Below are 24,776 nucleotides of genomic sequence, written 5' to 3'. Positions count from 1 at the left end.
TTGAAACTTTTGTGTCTTTAGATGTGTCTCTTGCAATAGCATATAGCTGGATTTGGGGTTTTTCTGTCTCCTAACTGGAGGGATTTTCTGTTTGCATTCTCTGTGATTACTATCATAAAATGTACGTTTTTTTCTTTTGTGTTCTTTTGTGCTTTTTGTGCCTTTTTTCTCTTTTCTCACCTCCTCTGGACTGCTCTATTATTATTCACTCCATTTTCCCTCAACTAGCTTGTAAGTTTTTTATTTCTATCCTTTTGATGATTACTTTAGATTTTTTTGTTTTATTTGTTATTTTAAAAGTTACAAATTTTGTTTTAGAAAATGAAGTGTTTTTACAGAAAATACAGTGAGAAACAGTCCCATATACATCCGGGATTCTACTCCTCAGAAGCAACCACATTCGTTGTCCAGGGCAGAGCTTGGCAAACGCTGGCCCCCGTCTGTCTTTGTAAATAAAGTTTTATTGGAACACAGCCACGCCCTTTCATTTCCATATGGTCTCTGGGTGCGTTCCTGCTACAACAGCAAAGTTGAGTAGGTGAGACAGAGACTGCACGTGGCCCACAAAGTCTAAAATCCTTACTTTCTGGTCCTTTACAGAAATATTGCCAAACCCTGGGCTGGGGTGTCTCCTTATACATCTAAATCTTGTCCTTGAACCCTCCTCTCCTTATTCTACAGTTCAGATCTGGAGGAGGCATCATAACGTTGTGGGTAACACTGGGGCTCCCAAGCTGACAGCCTGGCTGGGCATTTCAGGTCCCAACTCTTAGTACCTCTGTGCCTCAGTCCCCCGATCTGTAAAACAGAAATAATATCAGTCATACATCAGAGGCTTATTTGAGGGTTCAATGATTTACTGCATCAATAATGTTTAGAAAAATGTCCATTATGCTGCTGGTGATCAAATGTCGGCTTCTGTCACTGTTACTGCCGTCCTGTCCGGAAGGTGGATTTAGCTTATCAACCACCCGGGCCGCCACCCTCCCGACACAGGTGTGTCGTGGCCTTCGGTGGAATCCGTGTTCACCATTTACAGCTGCTCTGGGAAGAATGATGGGTTACGTTTCCCTTCTTGTCATTATTTAGTTATTCTATCATTAATAGCCACCTTGCTTGAAGTTTCCATTTTTAGTCTGTAAAATTATTTCGATTACAAAGCCTATCTTTACTCATCTCAGATGTCAACCTCATGCTGACGAGACGAACTGTGGCTAGTTGTGGAAAGCCGTAGCACGTGCCCCGCGTGCAAGGTAACGATCACTCGCAGCAGTGGTTGCCATTCACCACTCCGGGTGTAAGCCAATGCAAGATGACATTGCTAAATCTTAAAATTCTTTTTCTAACCTCTCCGATAGTGTCTCCAAAAACAATTTTTTAAGAGTGAGCAGCTTTTGATTTTGCCTAAGTAGTTACAATTTACCGTCTCTCTTCTGCAAAAGGTCACAAGCTTGAGTCCAGGAGTCTTTCTGACCGTTCCTAACCTAAAACACGGCACCGAGCTTGTGTGTAGTCTGTTCTCTGCTGCAGTCTGATCTTGGGTGACTTTAATAAGAGGACACTAGGCCACGTCTCCACGATTATATTTATCTCTGGAAACCAATAGGTCTATAAACCTTCAAGAGAGGATAATTCTTGCTCTTTATAACAATTATTAGGTAGTTAATTATTAAGTGTGATAATATGGTTTGGGCTCAGACAAACATACGGTATATAATTATCTTTCCAGAATTCCATGAATTCTACATCTGGGTGAGTGTTACTGGGCTCACCTGCTTTTTTTTTTTTTTTTTTTTTTAACCATTTCCAGTGCTCTTTCTTCTTGTGGATCCATCGCGTAGATTGAAATTCCCTTCTGGCCGCATTTTTGCTCTTTGCAAAGAATTTCTTTTAACATTCCTAGTAGTCCAGATGGGCTGGAAATGCATCCTCTCCACTTTTGTTTGTCTGAAAACGTCTTCGTTTCATCTTCATTTTTGAAAGATACTCCCTCTAGGAACAGCACTCTAAGGTGACAAGGCTTTTTTTGTTTTCTGTGTTTTCCCTTCTCGTCACTCCACTGCCTTCGGGCTTGCATAATTTCTGAAGAAAAGTCTAGTGTAATTCCTATCCTTGTTCTTCTCTATCCGTAATGTTTCTTCTTTTTCTAGCTGTCTTCATGCATTTCTTTGTATCTTTGGTTTACAGCAGTTTGGCTATAGTGTGTCTAGTACTGGGGTTTTGCGCGTGGGTGTGTGTGTGTGCATGCGTGTGTGGGGAGGTGTGTGTGTGAATATATTGATATTTGTGCTGTTTGGGGCTCTCTGCCATTGTTTGGCTTTGTTATCTTTCACTAATTTTGGAAAATACTCAGCCTTATCTTTTCAAATATATCTCTCTCCCCCTCCTCCTCCTCCTCCTCCTCTTCTCTCTCTGACACTCCACATACATGTATGTTGGATGGTTTGACGTTGTCCCTCAGTATTCGGTTGCTCTGTTCAGTCTCTGTTCACTCTCTTACTGTTAGCATTTGAGATTCGGTGTGAAGAGTTGGGCCTGATCAGTCTCAGATTCTATCCGCCACTGTGTCCCGTGCACCTGTCAGTCAGTAAAGGAAATTCTTCGCCTCCAACAATGTGTTTTTATTTCTTATATTTTCATATGACTTGTTGTATGGTTTCCATCTCGTTTCTGAAGCGATGTTACCTACCCTTTCCATGAGATCCTTTAACATATCACTCGTGGTTATTTTAAAGTCCTCCGATAGTGCCAGTACCTGGGCTCTCTCGCCGCAGCCTGGTTCCATTGATCAGTCTGTCTCCTGGCAAGGTATCGTTCTTTCTTACACACGTGTGTCTCATACATTTTTACTGAAGGTTGGACATCGTGTGCAAAAGAGACTGAGATGAAAAGTATCTGTGCCCAGAGTTAGACACGCCTCTTCCTCTGTCAGCCTGTGAGCGTGAGGGGCGGAATTGCTCTAGTCGGGAGTTAGCTGATTGGGGGTTTTGCTGTTGCTTTTATTAACCTCAGTGCAGCACGGACTTTAGACTCCTCCAGCAAAGGGCTACTATTACCTGTGCTTAGAGAAGGGGGCCCAGGGGGCCTGAGGTTTCCCCATTTTTCCTGCTCCAGCCTCAGCCTTCAGCAGTCGCCAGGTGATGTGGCACAGAGGGGTCTCTCTCCATGCCCTTGTGCTTCCACAAGTGGAGGGCGTGCTGTTGCAGCCAGCACTGGGCTCGTGTCGGATATCGGGGGCTCTGTGGCGTCCTGGCCTGGTGTGCCCGGGGCTCAGAGGTGGAGTTCTCAGCATCCGTTCCCCTAGTTCATGTCAACCAGACTTTGCTTGTGCCTGAGTTTCCCACCCCCCGGCGTGACAGCAGACCTCTGCCGGATGTCGGTCTAGGATCCTGGGCCCGCAGGGTCTCCTGTCCTTCTTGCGTGGGCAGAGGATCCTTACTACTAACCCTCCTACAGAGCAGCGGATTTTGCCTGGTCCCCGGGGTGGGAGGGGTTGCCACCTTCCTCAGTCGTTTAAAGCTTGTACCCCTACTGGAAGAGGACCCAGACAAGGCGCAGGAGCTTCCTGCCTGTGCCTCAGCCACAGCAGATCACCTCCTGCTCGCTGTGACACCAAGGGGGGCTCTCTCTGGCCTTCTGAGCCTTGCCCAATCTTGCCCACAGGCACCTGGTGAAGGCCTGTGGAAAGAACTTGGAGTGAGTGAAAAACCTCCTATGTTGAGGGCTCCCAGCTATTTCAAACCGACGTGGTAGCCCATGCTCGGCCTGTAAGAATTTTAAAATTTTTAGCTGATTTATTGGCAAACTTACAGACAGAAGTATGGTCTCAGGTGGCTGCAAACAGGTCTGTCTCCGCACTGTTAGTCCCCAGACCTGGGCTTGCATACCCTAGGGAGAGGGGCGCATGCTCTGCAGGGACAATTAGAAGCCACCCTCCAGAACAGGCACGAATGCCGTGCGCATCACAGCCTCTAACCTGTGCGATAACGTCAAGGTTGCTTTGATCTAAAGGGAGGATTTATGGTGAGTGTGTGTGCTTCCACTAAGGACAGTAAATAACCAGGAATGGGAGGCATTCACAGGGACTAGGGTTAATCAGAAGTCAACATGCAGACGGGCATCCAAGATGGAGTCACTTATGTCTCCACAAGCATGGTTGCTGGATCACATCGCAAGACTGATTAGGTTCGTAAGAAACTACCGAACTGCCTTTCAAGGTGGCTGTACCATTTCGCATCCCCACCAGCAATATATGTGCGTTCCTATTCCTCTGTATCCTTGTCAGCAGTTGGTATTATCATTTTTAAAAATTTTAACCATTCCAATAGATGTACAGTGGTATCTCATTGTTGTTTTAATTTGCAATTCCCTAACGACGAATGATGTTAAATGTCTTTTCATGTGCTTATTTTCCAATTGTGCATTTTCTTTGGTGAGATATCTTTTCATATCTCCCCCCCAACTTTTGTTTTTCTTTTGAGATAAAGTTTCACTCTGTTACCCAGGCTGCAGTGCAGTGGTGTCATCATAGCTCACTGCAACCTCAAATTCCTGGGCTCAAGCGATCCTCCTGCCTCAGCCTCCCAAGTAGCTGGGACTATAGGTGCGCGCCACCACAACTGGCTAATTTTTCTGTTTTGAGTAGAGACAGGGTCTTGCTCTTGCTCAGGCTGGTCTTGAACTCCTGACCTCAAGTGATCCTCCCGCCTTCGCCTCCCAGAGTGCCAGGATCACAGGCATGAACCACCGCACCCAGCCTTTTCCTCATTTTTAAATGGGGTTGTTTTCTTATAGTTGAGTTTTAAGAGTTCTTTGTACATTTTGGTTGCCAGTGTTTTATCAGGTATATGTTTTGCAAATATTTTCTCCCAGTCTGTGGATTGTGTTTTCATTCTCTTAGGTCTTTCACAGAGCAGAAGCTTTTAATTTTAGTGACATCTAACTTACCAATTTTTTTGTGGATCATGCTGTTTGTGCTATATTTAAAAAATCATCACCAAACTCAAGCTTGTATGGATTTTTGCCTACATTTTCTTCAAGGAGTTTCTAAGGTTGCATTTCATATTTCTATCTGGGTTCATTGTGAGTTAATTCTGTGTGACGTCTAAGGTCTTTGTCTAGGTTTTTTTGTTCATTTGGTTGTTTTTTTTATATATGGAGGTCCAATTGTTATAGTACTATTTATTGAAAAGACTATCATTTCTCTGTAAAATTTCCTTTGGTCTTTTGTCAAAGATCAGTGGACCGTGTGAATCTATTTCTGGGCTTAGGTTCTGTTGCATTGATCTGTGCGTCTCTTCTTTTGCTGATACCGTGCTGCCTTGATTACTCACAGCCTTGTGGTCAATCTGGAAACCAAGTAATCTGAGTCTTCGACTTCATTCTTCTTCATTGCTGATCTTGACCTTCTGCCTTTCCATACCAACTTTAGAATCAGTTTGTCAGTATCTAAAATATAGCTTGCTAAGATTTTAATTGGGATTGCATTAAACCTATAGACCAAGTTGGGAAAATTGGCATCTTAATAATATTAACTCTTCCCATCCATTAACGCAGAATATCTCTCCATTTATTTAGATATGTGATTTTTTTCATCAATGTTTTTTGTTTTTTTTTTCTTTCTGAGACAGAGTCTCACTCTTTTGCCCTGGCTAGAGTGCCGTGGCGTCAGCCTAGCTCACAGCAACCTCAAACTCCTGGGCTCAAGCGATCCTTCTGCCTCAGCCTCCCGAGTAGCTGGGACTACAGGCATGCGCCACCATGCCCGGCTAATTTTTTCTATATGTTTTTAGTTGTCCAATTAGTTTCTTTCTAATTTTAGTAGAAACGGGGTCTCGCTCTTGCTCAGGCTGGTCTCGAACTCCTGAGCTCAAACAATCCGCCCGCCTCGGCCTCCCAGAGTGCCAGGATTACAGGCGTGAGCCACCGCGCCTGGCCTTCATCAATGTTTTACAGTTTTCCACATATAGGTCCCATACATATTTTGTTAGATATATACCTAACCTTTTTTATTTTCACATACTAGTATAAATGGTATTATTCTACAATTTCAAATTTGAATTGTCCATTGTTGGTATATAGCAAAGCAGTTGACCTTTGTATGCTAACTTTGTACCCCGCAACCTTGCTGTGTGTATATGGTCTCTTGTTAGCTCCAGGAGTTTTTCGGCTGATTCTTTGGGCTTTTCTCCGAAGATGGCCGTGTCACTTGCAAATAGAGGCAGCTATTTCTTCCTTTCCTGTCTGTTTACCGCTTATTTCCTTTTCTTGTTTTATTTGATGAGCAGGACTTCCAGTACAACGCTGAATAGGAATGGTGAGAGAGGACCTAGTGTTTTTGGAGATGTTTCCCTCTATTTAATTTTTAATTCTTTTTCCTTTGTGTTTCGGTTTGGATAATTCCTATTGGCCTGTGTGTGTAGCCATTGATTCTTTGGAGGTGTTCAGTGTGCTGTTAAATATAAAAAGCAAATGTTTCACTTTTTTCTTGCATGTCCGTTCACTTATTTTCTATAGGTTCCGTTGAGCTAGTGAAATCTACCGTATACCGATATATGTTTTCCTTCTTTTCTACAAGACCCTTCAAGTTGATTGTCACAGCCGTTATACAGAGCTTGTCTGCTAACGCAGACACCGGGTCATCTAGGAGTCCACTTCTTTCGACGGTTTTGGTTCTCCCCCCCCTCGCCCCCATTATGGGTCACACGAGCCTGCTTCCTGCTGTGGGGCGATTTCGCTCAGCTTTCCTCCCGCCCCTGCTTCAGGCACCACCAACGTGCACTCGGTGAAGGCCCCATGAGAACGAATTGGGGGGCTGCAGACCCTGTGGCTGGGGCTCCCTAGACCCTGCTCTCGTGCACCAGACCACACACAGGTGCAAAGGGCCAGCGAGTAGTCCCTCGAGCTCCCCACCGCCCTGGCACGGCGGGTCTGCCCCTCCGCGTGCCCTGGCTCCAGGGATGAGCCAGCCACGGTTCTTTCCCTTCTCTTCTCTACGGGGAGGGGAAAAACGCTACCTATACAATTGGTACAGATACCCCGTGTCAGACAGTGGACCAGTGACTCTCCCTGTCCAGGGAAGGGCTTGTCACTTTCTGGAATTTGGTTCATTGTATTTCATTATGTCCTCAGCTCTCTGGTGGGTTTCTAAAAACTCTTGTGTTGTGGCTTCCCCCGCATGTTCTCCTTGTTAGGGTGGGAGCCACAGTTTATTTCAACTTTCTGCATCCCGATCAGAAGCAGAAATCCCTCCTCCTGGTCACCTCTGGCTGGAGGTCGAATGAACTCCAGAGCACCCCACCTTGTGTGGGTCTGGCCTGTGCTCAGGGAGATCCTAAGGGGGGACAGGATGTCAGGGAGCGGGAGGGGAGGATCCCACCTTGGGAACCCTCTGGGCCCTGGCAAAGGGAGGCAGCCTGGCGGGGGTGACTTAAAGGCGGGGCCCGTGAGCAGGGAGCCCTCCCCTCCCGCTCAGGCCCAGCACAAACACGCCCAGGACCCTGAGATGGGTTCTGGTCCCAGCGTCTTGGTTCCCCGGTGGCCAGCCCCGCTGTGGGGGTGCTGCAGCACCCAGCGCTGTAGGAAAACGCCGGCGCTGTCCCAGGCGGGCTGCAGGCCGAGATGAGTGCTTGTTTCTCCCCAGGGAAGCCGCTGCCACCCCTTGCTAGCCGGCTGCGCTTCTCAAAGGAAGAGAAGACCATTGTAAAACGCAAAGCCCGAGGTAGCCTTCGCCTTCCCTCCCAAAACACAGCCCCAGCAGGTGGGCCGGACACTGGGCCTCCTGTGGGGCGGGGGCTCCGCGCAGGGCGGGTGGCCCATGGCCAGGCCAGGCTGCACGCCCCACCTCGGGCGCCGCAGGACGGCCTGGGGCGGAGAGCACGGGCTGGGACGCCAGCCCTGAGCACCTGCTGGATGCGGGGCGCTGCGGAACCGCCCACCCCGGCTCTGGGCTGCCCGTGAGGCCGCCACATTCAAGACGACCGGCGGGGGCAGTGTGGGGGGGCGAGCTGGGGACGGGCTGCAGAGAAGGGCAGGGCAGCGGGCCTCCTGGAGGAGGGGGCCCGGCGGCGACGGGCGAGAGCTGCTGCAGAGCCAGGAGGGCAGGAGGGCCAGCTTCGGTCCTGGGGGCAGGGCAGCTGTGGGGGTCGGCGGAGGCAGAGGGAGCAAAGGGGCTCCCAAGTCCCTACAGGGGTCAAGCTCATGATCACTTAGGTCCCAGGCTTGGGCCACCGGGAAGCACCTGGGCGGCCAGGCTAGACCGCCCCTGGGGCAGGGGGCGGGGTTTGTTGCCTGGCCCCTCCCACCCCAGCCAGGGTCCCGCCCACCCTGCCTGCGCAGGTGCTCACCTGCTCCTTGCCCGCAGCCGCGCAGGAGGCCCAGGACGTGAGGGAGATCTGCACCAGCCCCGGCTGCGTGATGGCAGGTAAGCCCCGCCCCACCGCCTGCCACCGACCGCCCAGGGCCCGGGGCTGCCGGCGCAGGCCCTGCCCAAGGCCACGGGGAGCAACCCGCGGGGGCGGTGCCCGGAGGGCAGAAGGCGCTGTGCGCGGGCAGCTCGGCTTCTTCTCCCGCGGGGCCGCCCCCAGAACCCGCCTCCGCTGCGAGGCCCTGGGACAGCAGCGATCGACCGCCCCGGGGGCTCTTGTCCAGCCTCAAAGGTGGCACTAGCCAAGACCAAGTAGAGCAGAGCTTGGGGTGCTGGGTAGTCCTGGGCAGGGGTCCTGGGTGGAGGGTACAACCCAGCCAGCCCAGCTGAGAGCGTTCAGCTGAACCTCCAGGGCGTCCCTGGCACACTCTGGGTTCCTGGGGCACAGCCATCCCCTCTAACAGAAAACAAACCCCACTGGGGGGTAAGGGCCGCCCCTGCCCCCAGGGACCAAGCACACGGGGAGCGAGGGGCTACAGGGGCAGGGTTGGGGACAGAAAGGGGCTGGCGGAGAGCTGGAGCTGGGCGCCAGCTGAGCAGCTCCTGTGCGCCGGGCGCCTCTCGGCCATGGCCTCTGTCCAAGCCCCTGCGACTGCAGGTGGGAAAGTGAGGCTCCCAGAGGCCACGGGCCCAGGGTGGTGCGGTTGACAAGTGGGAGTCCTCGCACTTGGGTGACCATCTGAGTGGGCGATTCCCCTTGCTCCTAGCCTCACTGCGGCTCAGAGAGGGTGGTTAACTCTCCCAGGACACACAGCTGCGACCAAATCAACAACTGCCCATCCCCGAGGAACAAGACTGTCTCATAGGCTGAGAGACAGGCTTTCGGACTGTCCACAACTCTGTCTCCCCTCTTCCTCCTCCACCCCTGGGGACGAGCAGCCGCCAGGATCCTCCAGAACATGGACCCGTCCAAAGAACCGTGCGACGACTTCTACCAGTACGCGTGTGGAGGCTGGCTGCGGCGCCACGTGATCCCTGAGACCAACTCCCGATACAGCGTCTTTGACATCCTTCGAGACGAGCTGGATGTCATCCTCAAAGGTGGGAGCAGCACAGCCTTGGGGTGCAGGGGGTGGGGCTCTGTGCCCACCCACCTGCGGGCGGCAGTGTGGCCGGAGCGGGGGCTGGCTGGGCCCCACCCTGATGGGCGCTCCCAGGCTCTGTGGGCACTGAGGAGAGGGGACCCCTGGGGCAAAGGCAGCAGCTGGGGAAGGACCACCTTTTGCCGAGTGCAGCGGGGGAGTGGGGACCTCTGACCTGGACCCCTGCCCGGGGCCGCCTCAGGCCTCTGTCCAGCCTTCTGCTGTGCCCACAGCGGTGCTGGAGAACACCACCAGCAAGGACCGGCCGGCCGTGGAGAAGGCCAAGCTGCTGTACCGCTCCTGCATGAACGAGAGTGAGTGGGGGCAGGAGGGGCTGGGCGGGGGCCGGCCCGGGGCTGCCCCTGCCAGGGCCTGGGTCAGCCCCAGGACCCCGCGGTGGCCCCCAGCACAGCAGGGTGGGCGTGGGTGCCTTGAGGACTCAGGCCAGGGGGCTGTGTGCTGTGCCCCTCCCAGCCACTGGTGCAGACTTCCTGTGGGGCAGAGCTCCTGCCAGCAGCCCCGCGACCTCGCTGACAGCCCGACCCAGCACGGGCCACTCTGCCCAGGCAGCAGGACAGTGGGGGCCTGTGTGTGTATTATGTGTATATAGTATATGTCAGTATGTGTATCTATGTATATGCATGTATATGTATGTGTATGCATGTATTGTGAGTCCATGTATGTATATGCATATGTGTGTGTATGTGTGTGATAGTATATAGATATATGTGTAGTATACATATACATATGTTTGTATGTGTTTATATATGTGTTCATTGTGGGTGCACGTGTGCATATGTATGTGTGCATGTGTATGTGTGTACATGGATATGTGTGTATATGTGTAGCATGTGTCTGTATATGTGTAGATGTATGTATATATGTGTGTATGTGTGTGGTGCATCCATGTGTGTAGATATGCATGTGTGTGTTATGTGTACGTATGTATGAGGATATGTGTGTTGTATGTATGTGTGTGTGCATGTATGTGTGTGTGTCTGAGTGTGTATGTATACATATGTGCATGTGCGTATATGTGCATATGTGCGTGCATTTGTGTATGTATATATGGATGTGTGTATGTAGGTGTAGGTGTATGTATATATGTAGATGTGTGTATACGTGTGTATGTGGTGCATGCATGTGTGCAGATGTGCGATGTGTTCCGTGTATATATATGCGCGTATATGTGTATTGTGTGTACATATGTGTGTGCATGTGTATACGTGTGGAGGTGTGTATGTGTTGCAGGGCAGATTTTGAGTGTTTTGGTTCTTATTGAAAGGATTTCCATGCTTGGGGCACCCCTGGCCCAAAGCCCGGCGAATCCTCCACCTGGGGGTCTAAAGCCCAGCCTGTGGCCGTGGCTGCCCCGGGAAGCCAGCTTCCCTCCACGTAGCGCTGGGGTTCTGGGAGGGTAGGGTTTGTTCCCTGTATACCTCAACGAGGACTTGTTGGGACCCCTGCTTGGGCACACCCGAGCTTGTCCCCACCTCTCCCCGCCAGAACTGAAGGTCCATTCATCCTGTCTGGCCAGCACCCACAGGGGACGGTGACGTGCTCTGTGTCCCACTGTTACTTACTCTTTGGCCCGAGAGACTGAATGTGTAAAAGGGCGAGGCTGGACCACCTGCAGAAACAACCCGACTCCCAGCCTGCAGCCGCCAGCCAGGTCCCCTCCCCGGCCACAGGAGGCAGCCGGGAGGTCGGACAGCAACCCCGTAGCAGCGGGCGCCCAGCAGCCAGGGCTTGACTCGGAACCGACAGCTTCCTCCCTAAGTTTAGTTCCTGCTTCCAACCTAAGGCCAACGGGGAAGCTGAATACGCTCCTGACCCACCCAGAGGAGCCTCCGCTGTGTGCGAGCCCCCGTGCCCCTTCCCCAGGCCAGGCCGTCGGGGCTCACCAGGGGCTCCCCTCTTCCGCCAGGAAGCCCCCTCACTCCCTGCCTGCCTTCGACCCCCCAACGCCAGTGACGACCGCCCCGCCCTTGCTTTGGCAATGGGGTCTTGGCTTATTCCACAGTGATTCTCTCTGTCCCCCTCCACGTAACGCGTGGCCGGCGTTCTCCCCAGTTTCCCGTCAGAAGTTCTGTCGCATGTTCCAGCCGCATCTTAGTCTGCCCCGATGCTGGACGTGGCTGTCCCCCTGCACCCCACGGGAGCCTCCAGGGCTGCCTGTCCCTGAGTCTTGGCAGAGTACGAGCCGCCGCTTTGGGCCGCGCTCCCGCTGTCCAGCTCCGGTTCTGCCACCTCCTTCCCACCGTCCTCTCTGTCCTGGGGGCTCGTGTGCTTTCGTGACCCCCACGGGCCCCTTTCGTGCCACGTCTGTTCTCCTGTGCTCAGTCTCCAAGACACCGAGGCTGTGACAGGGTGCCGGTCTGTGTCGCAGCGCGTGAGCCGGGAGTCTGGGGATGACCCCCTCATCCCTTGTCAGGTGTCATAGAGAAGAGAGACTCCCAGCCACTGCTGGACATCTTGGAAGTGGTGGGAGGCTGGCCCGTGGCCACAGACAAGTGGAACAAGACCCTAGGTAAGGCCAGGGGCTTGTGCCAGCCTCGGAGGCAGATGGAGGTGGACGCTGGGCCTGGGGCTCCTGGGGGCCAAGGCCTTCCAGGAGAGCCCCCGGCTGGCTGCTCCTGGGGCACCCCAAGAGGCGCATCCCCACCAGGCCAACCTCAGGGGCCCGGGAGCCCCGGCCTGGTGCTGGGGAGTTAGTGTCAGCTATGACGGGCACCCCGTGGCCCTGCAGGGTGTCCCTCCTGGGCCCCTGGGCTCCCCGCGCTGCAGCCTCCCCAGGGCTCTGTTGTCCCTGGGCTGCTTGGGGAAGTGCGTCCCCCCACATCCCCTGGCCTTCAAGGCTGCAGTGAGCCTGTCACTCTGAGTGGGGCAGGGTCTCCTATGCCCCCTGAGTTCCGGGCTTAGGAGGCCAGATTCACTGTTGGACGAGAGGCTGGGCTGGGACCCCCAGGGCCCAGCGGGTCTCCCAGCGTGGGGCGCTGACTCCCCAGGCCGCAGGTGGGAGCTGGAGCGGCAGCTGGCGCTGATGAACACACAGTTCAACAGGCGCGTCCTCATCGACCTCTTCATCTGGACGGACGACCAGAACTCCAGCCGGCACATCATCTACGTACGAGCCGCGCCCGGGGGGCCGGGGTAGGCCGGGGGCTCTAGCGGGCTCTCGCCACGCAGCGGGGGATGGGTCAGGGCAAGGGCTAGCGGGGTGGGAGCCCCAGGGCCGTGCCCAGGCCGGGCTCCCTGGCTCCCGTCCACATCTGTGGTCCAGGGCACAGGCTGCTGCTGACAGGGTTTCTGTTGGGCCTTGTGGCCCCATCGGCCACCGCACTGGGGCCTGTGTTCTGGTCAGTGAGGCCTTTGGCACCAGAGCAGAAAGCCTGACCTCAAAGGGCCACCACTGGCCACGTGCTGGAGGCCACAGACAAACACCAGAAATGTGCCCAGCACTCTGGACAGGCACATGGGCACATGGAGGCCCTGAGGTGGCCTATACCCCTCACCCACCGCAGCCCCCTTCCCAGCCTCGTGTGCCCCACCCAATCCCGCACACCCCCCAGCATCCCCTTCCGGGCGGAGTGGGTGTTCCACGGGGTGCAGTCCTGGGAGAGGGGCTGCTGCCTACCTCAGCCAGGACGCGGGGACCCCACTCCTTGCCTGGGGTCACAGCCTCTGTGTTTCCAGATAGACCAGCCCACCCTGGGCATGCCGTCCCGGGAGTACTACTTCAGTGACGACGGCAACCAGAAGGTGAGGGGGGCTTTGCCGCCGATGCTGGGCCCACCCCCCACGCTCTGCCCCCAGCATCTCAGGGCCCCGCCGAAGCCCCGCTCTCCTATCTGTCCACGCAGCCCCTCCTGCCCACAGCTGGCACTGGGGAGCACCTGCGTGGTCGCGGGGGGTGGCGCGAGGCACAGTGACCCACGGGGCAGCACTTTGAGGGAGGAAGGACGGGCGTGGCCTGGGGCCATGGGGCTGGGAGAGCCAGGCCAAGGGATGGACTCAGAGGAGGAGGATGAGGATGGCTGCAGCACCCCAGGAGCCCTGCATCCGGCGTCTGGCCCACAGTCAGGGCAGGCAGCTGAGGGCCTGATACCAAGCCCCGGGGAGGACTTGGCCCCTGAGGTTCCCACCGCACTGAGGCCCCACTGGGATCTGGCACGAGGAAGGTGGTCCCGTCCCCGAGTGACACACGTCCTCGGGATCCAATTCCTGACCTCAGGCCGAGGAGAGCCTGGCTAGGGCAGCCCAAATAAACCCTGCAGCCAACAGCCCTGGACCCTTACTGAGCACCTACTGCATGCACCTTCCATGCAGCTGAGCGACTTAATTCCCAGTAGCCCTGCAGAGCAGGTCTCCCATCCCCATGGTGGCCCGGGGGCGTGGAGTGTCTGGGTGTGGCCCGGCAGAGTCCAAGGAAGCAGGCCCTGCCCCAGGCAGCCCCGGAGAGCCCAGGCGGGGCAGACTCGGGTGTCCGAGATGCCCTCGCGTCAGTACCCCGCGTGCCTGAGCCTGCTGGGGCTGCTCCGTGTCCTACGCCCACCCCCGCCACACAGAGAGCTCCATGGGGGCCCAGGCGTCCTGCATCCTCTGGCCTAGGTGCGGGACGCCTACCTACAGTTCATGGTGTCGGTGGCCGCGATGCTGCGCAAGGACATGCGCCTCCCCAGGAACAGCCGCCTGGTGCAGGAGGACATGGAGCAGGTGCTGGAGCTGGAGACGCGCCTGGCCAACGTGAGGAGGGCCGCTGGGGGCAGCAGGGCCGGGGCCCGGAGCTGCGCCCTGGCCGCCCACCCCACGTGACTGCCCGGTCCCTGGTGCAGGCCACGGTACCCCAGGAGGAAAGGCAGGACGTCATGGCCCTGTACCACAGGATGGCGCTGGAAGAGCTGCAGAGCCAGTTTGGCCTGAAGGTGAGGCCACAGGCCCTGGGGGCGCAAGACTCACAGGGGACACGAGAGGCGGCCCTCGGAGAAGGCGCCTGGCCTCCCTCCCCATCACAGAGTCGGGGGGGACTGTACATGCGGTCACCTGACCCAGGACGCTTTCAGAGTGGGGTGGGCACCACTGCTCATCCCACCAGGACATCAGGGGCCTGCTCACTCCAGAGGGGCAGGAATGCAGCTCTGGGCACAGCCAACCATGGCAGAGGACACCCAAGCCAGAGGGCAGAGGGCAGGGCAGAGCCCAAGTCGAAGGGCAGAGGGCAAGGGCAGAATGGGGCCAAAGCTCCCACCTCCTGAAATTGTCACTAAGTGTCTAGAGCCATAGACAAGGCAGGGGACCCTTGCCTGGGATGCCTAGTGCCCCGGGAGGCTGCATGGTTCCTGGGCTGGTGCTGGTCCCAGGTGGCCTGCCAGGACACAGCCTCCCCCGAGCAGTCACGAGGAGCATGCATTCCAGTGTGGAGGGGACAGGAAAGGGACAATGACATTTAGAACGTGTCAGGAAGCAGGGGTGGGGGTGGGATGGGGGCAGCTGATGGCTGCACCAGGAAGCCGACCAGAAGTGAAGAGGACCCAGTGTGGTGCAGACAGCAAGTCCCTGCCTGAAGCAGGGGCCCCGGCCCGTCAGAGACAGAGAGGCCACGGGGCGGGGGGGGGGACTGGGGGACACGAGGCGGAGGCAGGAGGTGGCCAGTGCGAAGGCCTGGACCCTGCCCTGGAGGGGTTCGGGGCGTGGCAGGGCGTGACTTGGTCCCTGTTTAAGAGGGTCTGGCTGCGGAGGAGGAAACAGGCCGCAGGGGACAGGGCAGTGGCAGGGAATGTTCTAGAAGCTGTGAGATCCAGACAGGAGCAAACGTGGCCAGAGCGGTGGCTCTGGGTTTACTGTGAGGGGTCTGGGAAGGGACTGAATGCGGGAAGTGAGAGAACGCAGGCGGCCTGCGGTTGCCATGGAGACTGGATGGGAGTGGGTTCAGGGGAACGTCCAGGCGCCCAGGGTTTGGGGCGTTTGGCTCACGATGCTCTTATAATGTTTGGAATCGTCCCAAAGTGCGCACGTCCCCACAGCCGTTCCTGAGATCAAGGCTTAACCACTGTGGACATCCCAGACGCCTCCGCACCCCCTTCCCGCCACCGCCTCCGCCCTCCTCCCAAAGCAGGCACGACCCTGGCGCTCGCGCCACTGCCGCGCCTCTGGGACTGGAGGGCGTGTGCCGGCTCGCACAGCCGCCCCTGCTCTGCGTCTTGCAGGCGAGACTCGCCCCTGCTGTGGCGTCCGGGGATCCTTCGCACGAGTTCAACTCCAGGAACATGCAACAATTACGTCCCAATTCTGCTGTCTTTGGGTCTTTTCTGAATAACGTGGCGATGCTTGTTCTCTGTGAGCAGTTGGCACGCACCTGGTGCATTTCGGTCAGGTACATGCCCAGGAATGAAATCGCCAGGTCCTGGAACGGCACACGCTCAGCCGTGAGAGGCCCCCGTCAACCTGTTTCTCTTTCCCCGAAGTCGATGCACAGATCTGCGCCCCCCAGCGTGGGCGTGACACCCGTTGCCAGCGCTCGGCAGCGTCTGGTCTTTGCATCTCAGCCATTTTGGTGGACGTGTCATGGGATTTCACCGGGGTTCCGTTTGACCGTCCCCACGGGCCAAGGAGGTTGGTGCTATTTCATGTCGATCGGTCAGCAGTTGTCCTCTTGCGTGAAACGTCTGTCCAAGTCTTGTCCATGTGCTGTATGCGGCTGTCTGCCTTTTCTTATGGACTTCTGAGTTCTTTGTGTCCTTTGGATGTGACTTTAGTCAGTCTGCGTGTGCAAACGTTTCCCCATCGGGCAGCTGGCTAGTTTACTCTCGTGATAGTTCTTTTGTTTCAAATGAGGTTTATCCAATGGTCCAATTAACGTGTCCTTTAAAGATGAAGCAATCTTTTCTCTATGGTTAGTGTTCTTTCCTGCTCCCAAGGTGGTTTAGGTCTACAATCTACCTTGAGCTGACTTTTTTATACACTGGGAGATGTCGGGCCTGTTTTGTTTCCTCCTTGTGGGTTTCCAGATAAGCCAGCCCCATGCATTGAGAAGACCTCCCCTTTAGCTCTGGTCTGCGCACGATCTTTGCTACTAATCGCATCTTTGTGTGTGTGCCTATGTGTTCCCGACTCTCTTCTGTCCCACTGGTCTCTTTACTGCTCCACGTGACAACCACCTACTCAGTTCACTACAGCGTCGGACAGCTTCGTCCTTCGGGACTGTCTTCACGGTTCTTGGGCCTTTGCATTTTCACATAAAACTTAAAATCAGCTTGTCAGTTACACACGCACATACACACACACGCACGCACACGCACATACCTGCTGGAGTTGTGACAGGGATGGCCTTGAATCTCCACGTCAATTTGGGGAACATTGACGTCTTTACGATGTTGAGTCTTCCGAACCATGAACCTGACACGTGCTTCCATGTATTTACATTTTCTTTAATTTCTCTAAGTTTTGTACTTCCTATTTTAAAGTCTTACACATTTATATGCAATAGATATCGTCCTACGTGTTTGGGTTTTTGTATTATAAATAGTATCCTTCTGTAATTTATCTTCTTATTGTTTGTTGCAGTACATAGAAATGCCGACTTTGTATCAACATGTAGCAATTTTACACAATTCACTTGCTAGTTCTCACAGTCTATCTGTAGATCCTTTCAGATTTTATACACATAGAACCATGCCATCTGTGAAAAATATCAGTTTTATTTATTCTCTTTCAATCTTTCTTGATTTTATGTCATGGTTTGTCTTACGGAGCTGGCCAGGACTTCCCACACAGCGCTGGAGTCGTGGGCATGGACGCCTTAGTCCGTCCTGCCGCCGGAGGGGAGCCTGCGGCATTTCGCAACATCTTACGTTTGCGGTGGTTTTTTGTTTTCATTGCTGCTGCTGTTTCATGGGTTTCCTTTACCAGATATAGAACTTGACTTCTATTTTTAGTTTGCTAGTAGACGGCAGATTGTATTAAATGCCTGTTCTGCAACTACTAAAATCATCGTGATTTCCGTCCTTTATAAATCATGGTGAAGTATATTGGCTTGATTTCCGAGCGCTGCAGGGAACCCACATTCCTGGCGTGAGCCTCGTCTGGCTGAGCGGCGTCACCGGTTCACGCCAGCGTGGCTGAATTCTATCTGCTGGTGTCTGTTTAGGATCTTTGTGTCTCTGACATAAAGGACACCGGCTTGTTTTCTTCTCTTACAATATCCTTATTTCGGTGTTGAGGTTATTCTTGGCCTCTTAAATCAGACTGAAAAGCATTTTCTCTTTTCCTCTTCTCTGGAACGTTTTGGTAAGACTGGCAGTTTGTTTTCCTTAAATACCAGATCGAATCCACGGGTAAAGCCAGATGAGCCTGGAAATTTCTTTGTGGGAATATTTCAGATTAAAGATTCAGTTTATTTGACTCACGAGACTATTTTCGTTTTCTATTTCTTCTTCTGTCACTTTCGTTGTGGTTTTCTCGGGATTTCCCTATCATACGTACATTCTCAAATACATCGGCGTGGTCGCTGCGTGCTCCCTGTCCGTAGGCTCTGTGGCAACGTCACCCGCCTTTCCCTGCTCTGACCGTCCGCGCGATCTCTCTCCTCCGCGAATACTCTTCAGCAGGGGCTGGGTCTCTTAGACGCCCAGGAGCTGCGTCTACCTCTCCATTTCGCCCTTTCTCCCCACCCGCCCTCCCCAGGGATTTAACTGGACACTCTTCATACAAACTGTGCTGTCCTCTGTGAAAATCAAGCTGCTGCCCAACGAGGAGGTGGTGGTCTACGGCACCCCCTACCTGCAGAACCTAGAGCACATCATCGATGCCTACTCAGCCAGGTGCGGCCCAGGGAAGGTCCCCAGAGGCCTCCACCCTGTGCCCTATCTCTCCCCGTCCCCATTAAGCATCTACCACCAGGAGGGAGGGACACGAGGGGGTTGCATTTTGGTGGTCAGTGAGCCTCACTTCAGAGATGTGAGGCCTCTCCAGCACCCGGCGCACGGCCTCATAGGCTTTCTCCAGCAGCCAGAACTCTACGGAGCAGGACCAGCTGGCCAAGGGCCCCACGCCGTGTCCGCTCCGTATCCCTTGGCAAATACCGTTTGCCTGTTCTAGCCACCCCCTCCCGCCGTCTTCTGCCCCCAGGACCATGCAGAACTACCTGGCCTGGCGCCTGGTGCTGGATCGCATTGGCAGCCTGAGCCAGAGGTTCAAGGACGCACGAGTGAACTACCGCAAGGTGAGCGAGGCCCTGCCCTGCCCAAAGCGGGCCTGTTATTCTGTCAGTCAGTTGACGAGTCCAGCCCTGTGCTTTGGGGTGAGGCTGGACTCCTAGAGAACAGAGTCCAGCCGGATAACCAGGTCAAGGTGACAAGGACAGGGGCCGAGGAGGGACCCCAACTCCCCCAGCATAAAGCCCAACTCCCAGTCCGGGTGGGAGCCCCCCACTCAAATCTGCACACCGGCCGCCATGCCATGGCCAGCACCCAGAGGCAAGTCTCCGGGACCATCCCATGTCCCCCCCGGGCACCCTGAGGCAGAGGGCGGGTGGGTCTACTCAGGGCGGGACCTGGGGAGGCAGTGTCAGCACGCGGGGTGGGATCTACTCTCGGACACACCCCCAGGCCCTGTACGGCACGACCGTGGAGGAGGTGCGCTGGCGAGAGTGCGTCGGCTACGTCAACAGCAACATGGAGAGCGCTGTGGGTTCCCTCTACGTCCTGGAGGCATTCCCTGGGGACAGCAAGGACATGGTGGGTGGCCCTGCTTCCCGATGTGGCCAGCCCTTGTCCAGGCCCACCCTGGGGGCAGCTGGCCTGGCACAGGCTTCACAGGGACACCGGCCCAGGGCTGTGGGGAGCAGCCACAGCACAGTAGCAGCACGGTGACTCCCGCCCCACCCAGGCGGCAGGCGTCTGCTCAGAGGGACCTGGGGGTGCAGCAGACGAGGGGCCAGGGGAACCCCAGCCGGCCAGAGGTCCACCTGGGAAAGGCGCGGGCTATGCATGCAGAGTCCAGGGGTAGGACCTAAGGCCCAGCAGGGAGCACCCTGCACGGAGTGGTCATCCCCCACCGACCCGTACCTTGTCCAGAGAGGCCGCAGCCGGGGGTGGCCTGGGCTGTCCTGGCTCTGCTTCGGACCAGACCCCCCCGGAAAGACCCCAAGCTGGCCGTCCGCCCTGGGGTGAGTCTGGGACGCCAGGGCCGTGCCTCCCCCAGGTCAGAGAACTCATTGACAAGGTGCGGGCTGTGTTCGTGGAGACGCTGGACGAGCTGGCCTGGATGGACGAGGAGTCCAAGAAGAAGGCCCAGGAGAAGGTGCGCCAGCCTGGCGGGGCCTGGGCAGCCATGGAGGCAGCCGCAGCAGGCGTGGGGGCCCGGATGGAAGCGGGCAGCCCCTGGGCACGCGTCAGCACACCCACCTGAGAGATGAGGAACGGGGTGGGGGCAGTGGGGCGGAGGCAGGACGGAAGCCAAGCCCAGGAAATCCCCAACCGCCCCCAGGGACTGGCAGGGGCGGCCTCGGGAGCAAGGGCTGGGACCCATCAGAAGCCCTTCTGGGTCAGGGTGACAAACAGCAGCCCAGTGCAGCCTGCCAGCCCCTTGCAAGCCCCTCGGGCCCCTGGCTGGCTCTCGGGCTCTAAGGCTGGGTCTCTCCCCAGGTTCCTGGAAAGTTGGTAGGGGAGGCCGAGCCCATCACGTTCTGTCCCCATTAAACCTCTCCACAGGCTGTGAGGTGGAGCTGGGGGTCGAGTCCCTGAGTCCCGAGTCCCTTGCCCACAGGTCAAGGAGAGTTGAGCCAGGGTGCCCTGGGTCCAGCCCTCCCGGGGCGGGGCAGGCACCCACCAGCCCTCCCCTCCCCAGGCCATGAGTATCCGGGAGCAGGTCGGCTACCCCGACTACATCCTGCAGGAGAAGAACAAGCGCCTGGACGAGGAGTATTCCAACGTGCGCCCCGCCCAGCCACCACGCGGCTCGGCCCCTGTTCATCCCCAACCCCACCTGTCCCCAAACAGCCCCCTGTGGACAGGGGGCCTTGATCACTGGGAGGGGTGCTCCGTGCCCAGCCCCAGCACCGCGCTGTCCTCACCATGCCCTGGGGCGGCTCCAGCACTACCCTCCATTTACAGATGGGGAAACTGAGGCCTGGAGGAACTAGGGACTTGCTCAGAGCCAGGGCTGCCCTCTGCCCCCAGTCCCCCCCCACCCAGAGCCTGCTAGCCGTGTGCCGGCTGCCTGGCAAGCCTTGAGGTCTTCCCCAGCCACACCTGGCCTCTCCCTTCCCCACTGTGGACCCAGCCCCAGTGCTGGCAGTGACTGCCCCTGTCCTGTAGCTGAACTTCTCAGAGGACCTGTACTTTGAGAACACCCTGCAGAACCTCAGGGCAGGTGCCCAGCGGAGCATAAAGAAGCTTCGAGAAAAGGTGGACCAGAATCTGTGAGTGGTGTGGCCACCGTGGCATACGGGGCCCCAGGGAGTGGCCGGCATGGCATGCAGGGCTGCTGGGCCTCCCTCGGAGTCCCCCCAGCACCCTCTGCTTTCAGAGGCCTGAGCTGCCCCTCCTCAGGGACCTCAGAGGGGAACCCAACCCCGGGATTGGCCCGGGACCCTGCTCTGGCATGGCCACTGTGACATGGGCCTCCTCACGGTGGGCTCTGGTCAGCTGGGGCAGGGACAGTGCAGAGGGACGGTCCCAGATGTGGGCCCCAGGTGACAGTCTTGTTTATCACAGCTGGATCATCGGGGCCGCCGTGGTCAACGCATTCTACTCCCCGAACCGAAACCAGATTGGTACGTTCGCCCCTCCCCACCTGCCCCAAGCCCTTCAGTGCCAGAGATCAAGGGCAACTTGCAGCTTCTTGCCCTCCCTTCATCCTGGGGGTGCCCCAGCCTGTTCTTGCCCACCTCACCCTTGCCCACCTGCAGGGAAGAGTGTCCATGGGGGGTTGGGTTGGGGGGCAGCAAAGACCCTTTTCCTGAAGGTGCACAGAATGCTAGAAAGAAGCTGGACGTGGGACCTGCACCCGCCAGGCACTACCCTGCCCTTCTGGCCTCAGAGCCTCAGTCTCCTCTTCTGTAAACTCGGGGCCCTGACCTCTACCTCCCCAGCTATGGGTTTAGGTGACAGGACCCCTGGAGGCGCCCACGCCTAGCCTGGCACACGGGAGATGTGCCCACTCACAGTTTATTCTCTGTCCCCCGCTGGGGACAGTGTTCCCCGCCGGGATCCTCCAGCCTCCCTTCTTTAGCAAGGAGCAGCCGCAGGCCTTGAACTTTGGGGGCATTGGGATGGTGATCGGGCACGAGATCACGCACGGCTTCGATGACAATGGTGAGAGCCACACCCACTCCTGTCTCCACTGAGCAGCAGCGGACAGGGGCCTGGGGGCTGTCCACTCAACCCCTTCGTGGTTTAAGTGGGGACACTGAGGCCAGGGTCTGGGATGACGTGCCAGGTCCCCCAGGGAGCTGCAGGGGCAGGGCGAGTCTTGAGTGCCAGGCTGGGGCGCCGTCCAGGGCACCTGCTCCAGGTACGGAGGCAGGGACGCAAGGGCTCCATCCCATGATCTGACTCCACCTGGCGACTGGTCACTTCCCCTCCCTCGGCCTGGGAAACAAGGACAGAGGCACTGCCCAGCACACCTGTGAAGCTCGGGGTCCTGGCCTGGCCCAGTCCCAGCCCAGGATCCTCTCCAGGAAGCCAGCACCCTCCAGCCAGGGATGTGCTGACCCCGACATGCCAACCTCCACCAAGCACGGGGCCCCAGCTGGTTTCCCCATGCGGGTCAGCCACCAGGGCCTTCCCTGGGCAGCCACATGTCCTCAGGGACCACGTGCGCCCCCCACCTAGGGTTTAGAGAGTTTGGACATCACGGAGTCCTTAAACCATGGTGCCTCTGAGACCCCAGGCCCTAACTTCATAGGGTGGCATGGAAGACCACTGAAGCCCACCTTGTCTGGGGGGCTGAGACCCAGAGCACACCAATGCTGTTCCAGGCCCATCCCTCCCACTCTGGGGCTGGCTGGAGAAGGGGCAGGAGAGGCTGGGTGCTGGGCCACCGCCTGCCATCTGCCGGAGGGGCCGGGGCGCAGGGGCGGGTAGGCAGCCCGCCTCACCCCTGCCCCTTCCCAGGCCGGAACTTTGACAAGGACGGCAACATGATGGATTGGTGGAGTAACTTCTCAACCCAGCACTTCCGCCAGCAGTCGGAGTGCATGATCTACCAGTATGGCAACTACTCCTGGGACCTGGCAGACGAGCAAAATGTGAGCGTGCCAGGGCTACCCAGCTACCCGGGGGACTCGGACCCCAGCCTGGCCCTGGGGGAGCGGGGCAGCCAGGCCCCTCATGCTGACTCCTGTGTGCAGGTAAACGGATTCAGCACCCTCGGGGAAAACATTGCTGACAACGGAGGGGTGCGGCAGGCCTACAAGGTGGGTGCAAGCAGGGCCCCCAGGGAGGCGGGGGGAGCAACCCGGCCCGGCAGGAGACAGGGCCCAAGATGAGGCTGTGTCCTGGGAACCGCCTCCCTCGGCGCTGGGCAGGCAGCAGGGCGTCTCCGCCCCACTAGCCACCTCCAGGAAAAGCTGAGCCATCACACGCCCCCTGCGCCCACAGCCTCAGGGACAGGGGCGCACTAGGTGTCAGAAGCTCATTCTGGGGGTGCCATGCTGGCCAGGGATCCCCATAGAGTCCAGCCGATGTAGGTGTTCAGAGGGCCCCTGCGTAATTAAAGTGGGGAGCACTCGTGGGGCCGGGTGCAAAGGGGCCCCAAGCTGCAGGAGCAGGACCCCCACTCTGCGGGGAGATCTGAGGACTTGGAGTCCGGCCAGCCGGGCCAACTGTCACGTGCCCGCAGGCGTACCTAAAGTGGACGGCCGAAGGCGGCAAGGACCAGCAGCTGCCAGGACTGGATCTGACCTACGACCAGCTCTTCTTCATCAACTATGCCCAGGTAGGGCCACGGTCCCGGCCCCACCCACCGCCACCTCCCCACTGCACGCCTTGGGAGGGCCCACTGCGGGCCCCTGCAGGAAGAGGCCGGGGGCAGCGGGAGGGAGTTGGGAACGCAGAAGTGCGGGGAGGCGAGGAACCGGGCGCCGGCTGCCCCCGCCTGCCCCGCAGCCACGCCCCTCCGCTCCCACAGGTGTGGTGCGGGTCCTACCGGCCCGAGTTCGCCGTCCAGTCCATCAAGACTGACGTGCACAGCCCCCTGAAGTACAGGCAAGTCTGCCCGCGCGCCCCCGCGTCTCACCGCTCCGCCCGGGCCCCGCGCGCCCCCCGGCGCCTCACCCTCCACCGGCCCGCGCGCCCGCTTTCAGGGTGCTGGGATCGCTGCAGAACCTGGCCGCCTTCGCCGACGCCTTCCAGTGCTCCCGGGACACCCCCATGCACCCCAAGGAGCGATGCCGCGTCTGGTAGCCAAGGCCGAGCCGCGCTGCGCGGCCCACGCCCACCCGCCGCCCGGAGGCGCCCGCGGGGACACAGTGCCACGGTGCCACGGGGACCGCGTGCGCCCCGCGCCCGGCCTGGAGCGCAGCCGCCGCCCCCGCAGGACTCCCGGGTGAGCAGTGTCCAGAGCGGCGCCCCTCCGCGCCCGCCCGCGGGGCCGGTGTCCCGTCGCAGCCCAGTAGACACGACCAACTGTCTTCCGCCCACTCTCCAAGCGCGTGCTCCTCAAATGTCCGGAGCTTCAGACTCGAGCTAAGTAAACGCTCCGAAGAAGTGGCCGCCTTGTCTGTCTGGGAGGGGCGCGGAGCAGGGTAGTCAGGTGGCAGTGGCCTCCTGCAAGACAGCGGCCTGTGGGGAAAGTGACAGTTGGGAGCTGACCCGGAGGGAGGGGGTCCTGGTGCTGGCCCCAGCAGTGACCAGGATGCCCCCAAATGCCCGACTTCAGGGACCACACGTTCAGATGCGGAGCAGGGCTGAGGTCGAGAGGTGGGCCCAGGGGACCTGGGGAGCCACAGCTGGTGTTCTGCCACAGGAGGGTTCCAACGCAGAGGGACGTGCCACCTGCTCTGTGACCACGGAGAGGAGAAAGGCCTGGAGCAGGCAAGGGTGGGAGGGAAGCGAGAGACCAACAAGGAGGCCACTGTGGTCACCCAGGCTTGGAGGAGGGAAGCCCGGTGAGGCACCAAGGTGGCCTTCAGAACCGGTCAGAGCTGGGTTGTCTGGACGTATGGCCTTGGGAGGAAGTGACCAGACGGTGAGGTTACAGTCCCCAGCACCTCACGTGCCAGCCATCCCCTCTGAGGGACAGCAACTTTCATGGCAGGAAGGTGACAC

General features: G+C 57.5%; 1 protein-coding gene across 1 annotated transcript in view; it reads left to right on the top strand.

Moving 5' to 3' along the window:
- The window catches only part of MMEL1 (membrane metallo-endopeptidase-like 1), a 25,963-nt gene extending 2,051 nt beyond the window's left edge, over nt 1–23,912 (top strand). The window contains exons 2-23 of the mRNA XM_012660654.1: nt 7,643–7,720; nt 8,363–8,422; nt 9,305–9,466; nt 9,741–9,821; nt 11,942–12,037; nt 12,516–12,634; nt 13,204–13,269; nt 14,119–14,253; nt 14,343–14,432; nt 18,190–18,326; nt 18,634–18,727; nt 19,113–19,241; nt 19,708–19,806; nt 20,353–20,436; nt 20,823–20,926; nt 21,222–21,280; nt 21,702–21,821; nt 22,623–22,756; nt 22,859–22,924; nt 23,350–23,445; nt 23,638–23,714; nt 23,813–23,912. Coding sequence (XP_012516108.1) covers nt 7,643–7,720; nt 8,363–8,422; nt 9,305–9,466; nt 9,741–9,821; nt 11,942–12,037; nt 12,516–12,634; nt 13,204–13,269; nt 14,119–14,253; nt 14,343–14,432; nt 18,190–18,326; nt 18,634–18,727; nt 19,113–19,241; nt 19,708–19,806; nt 20,353–20,436; nt 20,823–20,926; nt 21,222–21,280; nt 21,702–21,821; nt 22,623–22,756; nt 22,859–22,924; nt 23,350–23,445; nt 23,638–23,714; nt 23,813–23,912 — 2,186 coding nt within the window. The remainder of the gene's footprint in view (nt 1–7,642; nt 7,721–8,362; nt 8,423–9,304; nt 9,467–9,740; nt 9,822–11,941; nt 12,038–12,515; nt 12,635–13,203; nt 13,270–14,118; nt 14,254–14,342; nt 14,433–18,189; nt 18,327–18,633; nt 18,728–19,112; nt 19,242–19,707; nt 19,807–20,352; nt 20,437–20,822; nt 20,927–21,221; nt 21,281–21,701; nt 21,822–22,622; nt 22,757–22,858; nt 22,925–23,349; nt 23,446–23,637; nt 23,715–23,812) is intronic.
- Nucleotides 23,913–24,776: the final 864 nt, after the last annotated feature.

Source organism: Propithecus coquereli, unplaced genomic scaffold (assembly GCF_000956105.1).
Source record: "Propithecus coquereli isolate 6110/MARCELLA unplaced genomic scaffold, Pcoq_1.0 Scaffold672, whole genome shotgun sequence".
NCBI classification, from domain to species: Eukaryota; Metazoa; Chordata; class Mammalia; order Primates; family Indriidae; genus Propithecus; species Propithecus coquereli.
Note: the sequence above shows the minus strand (reverse complement) of the source record. Positions and strands in the feature narration are given on the sequence as shown.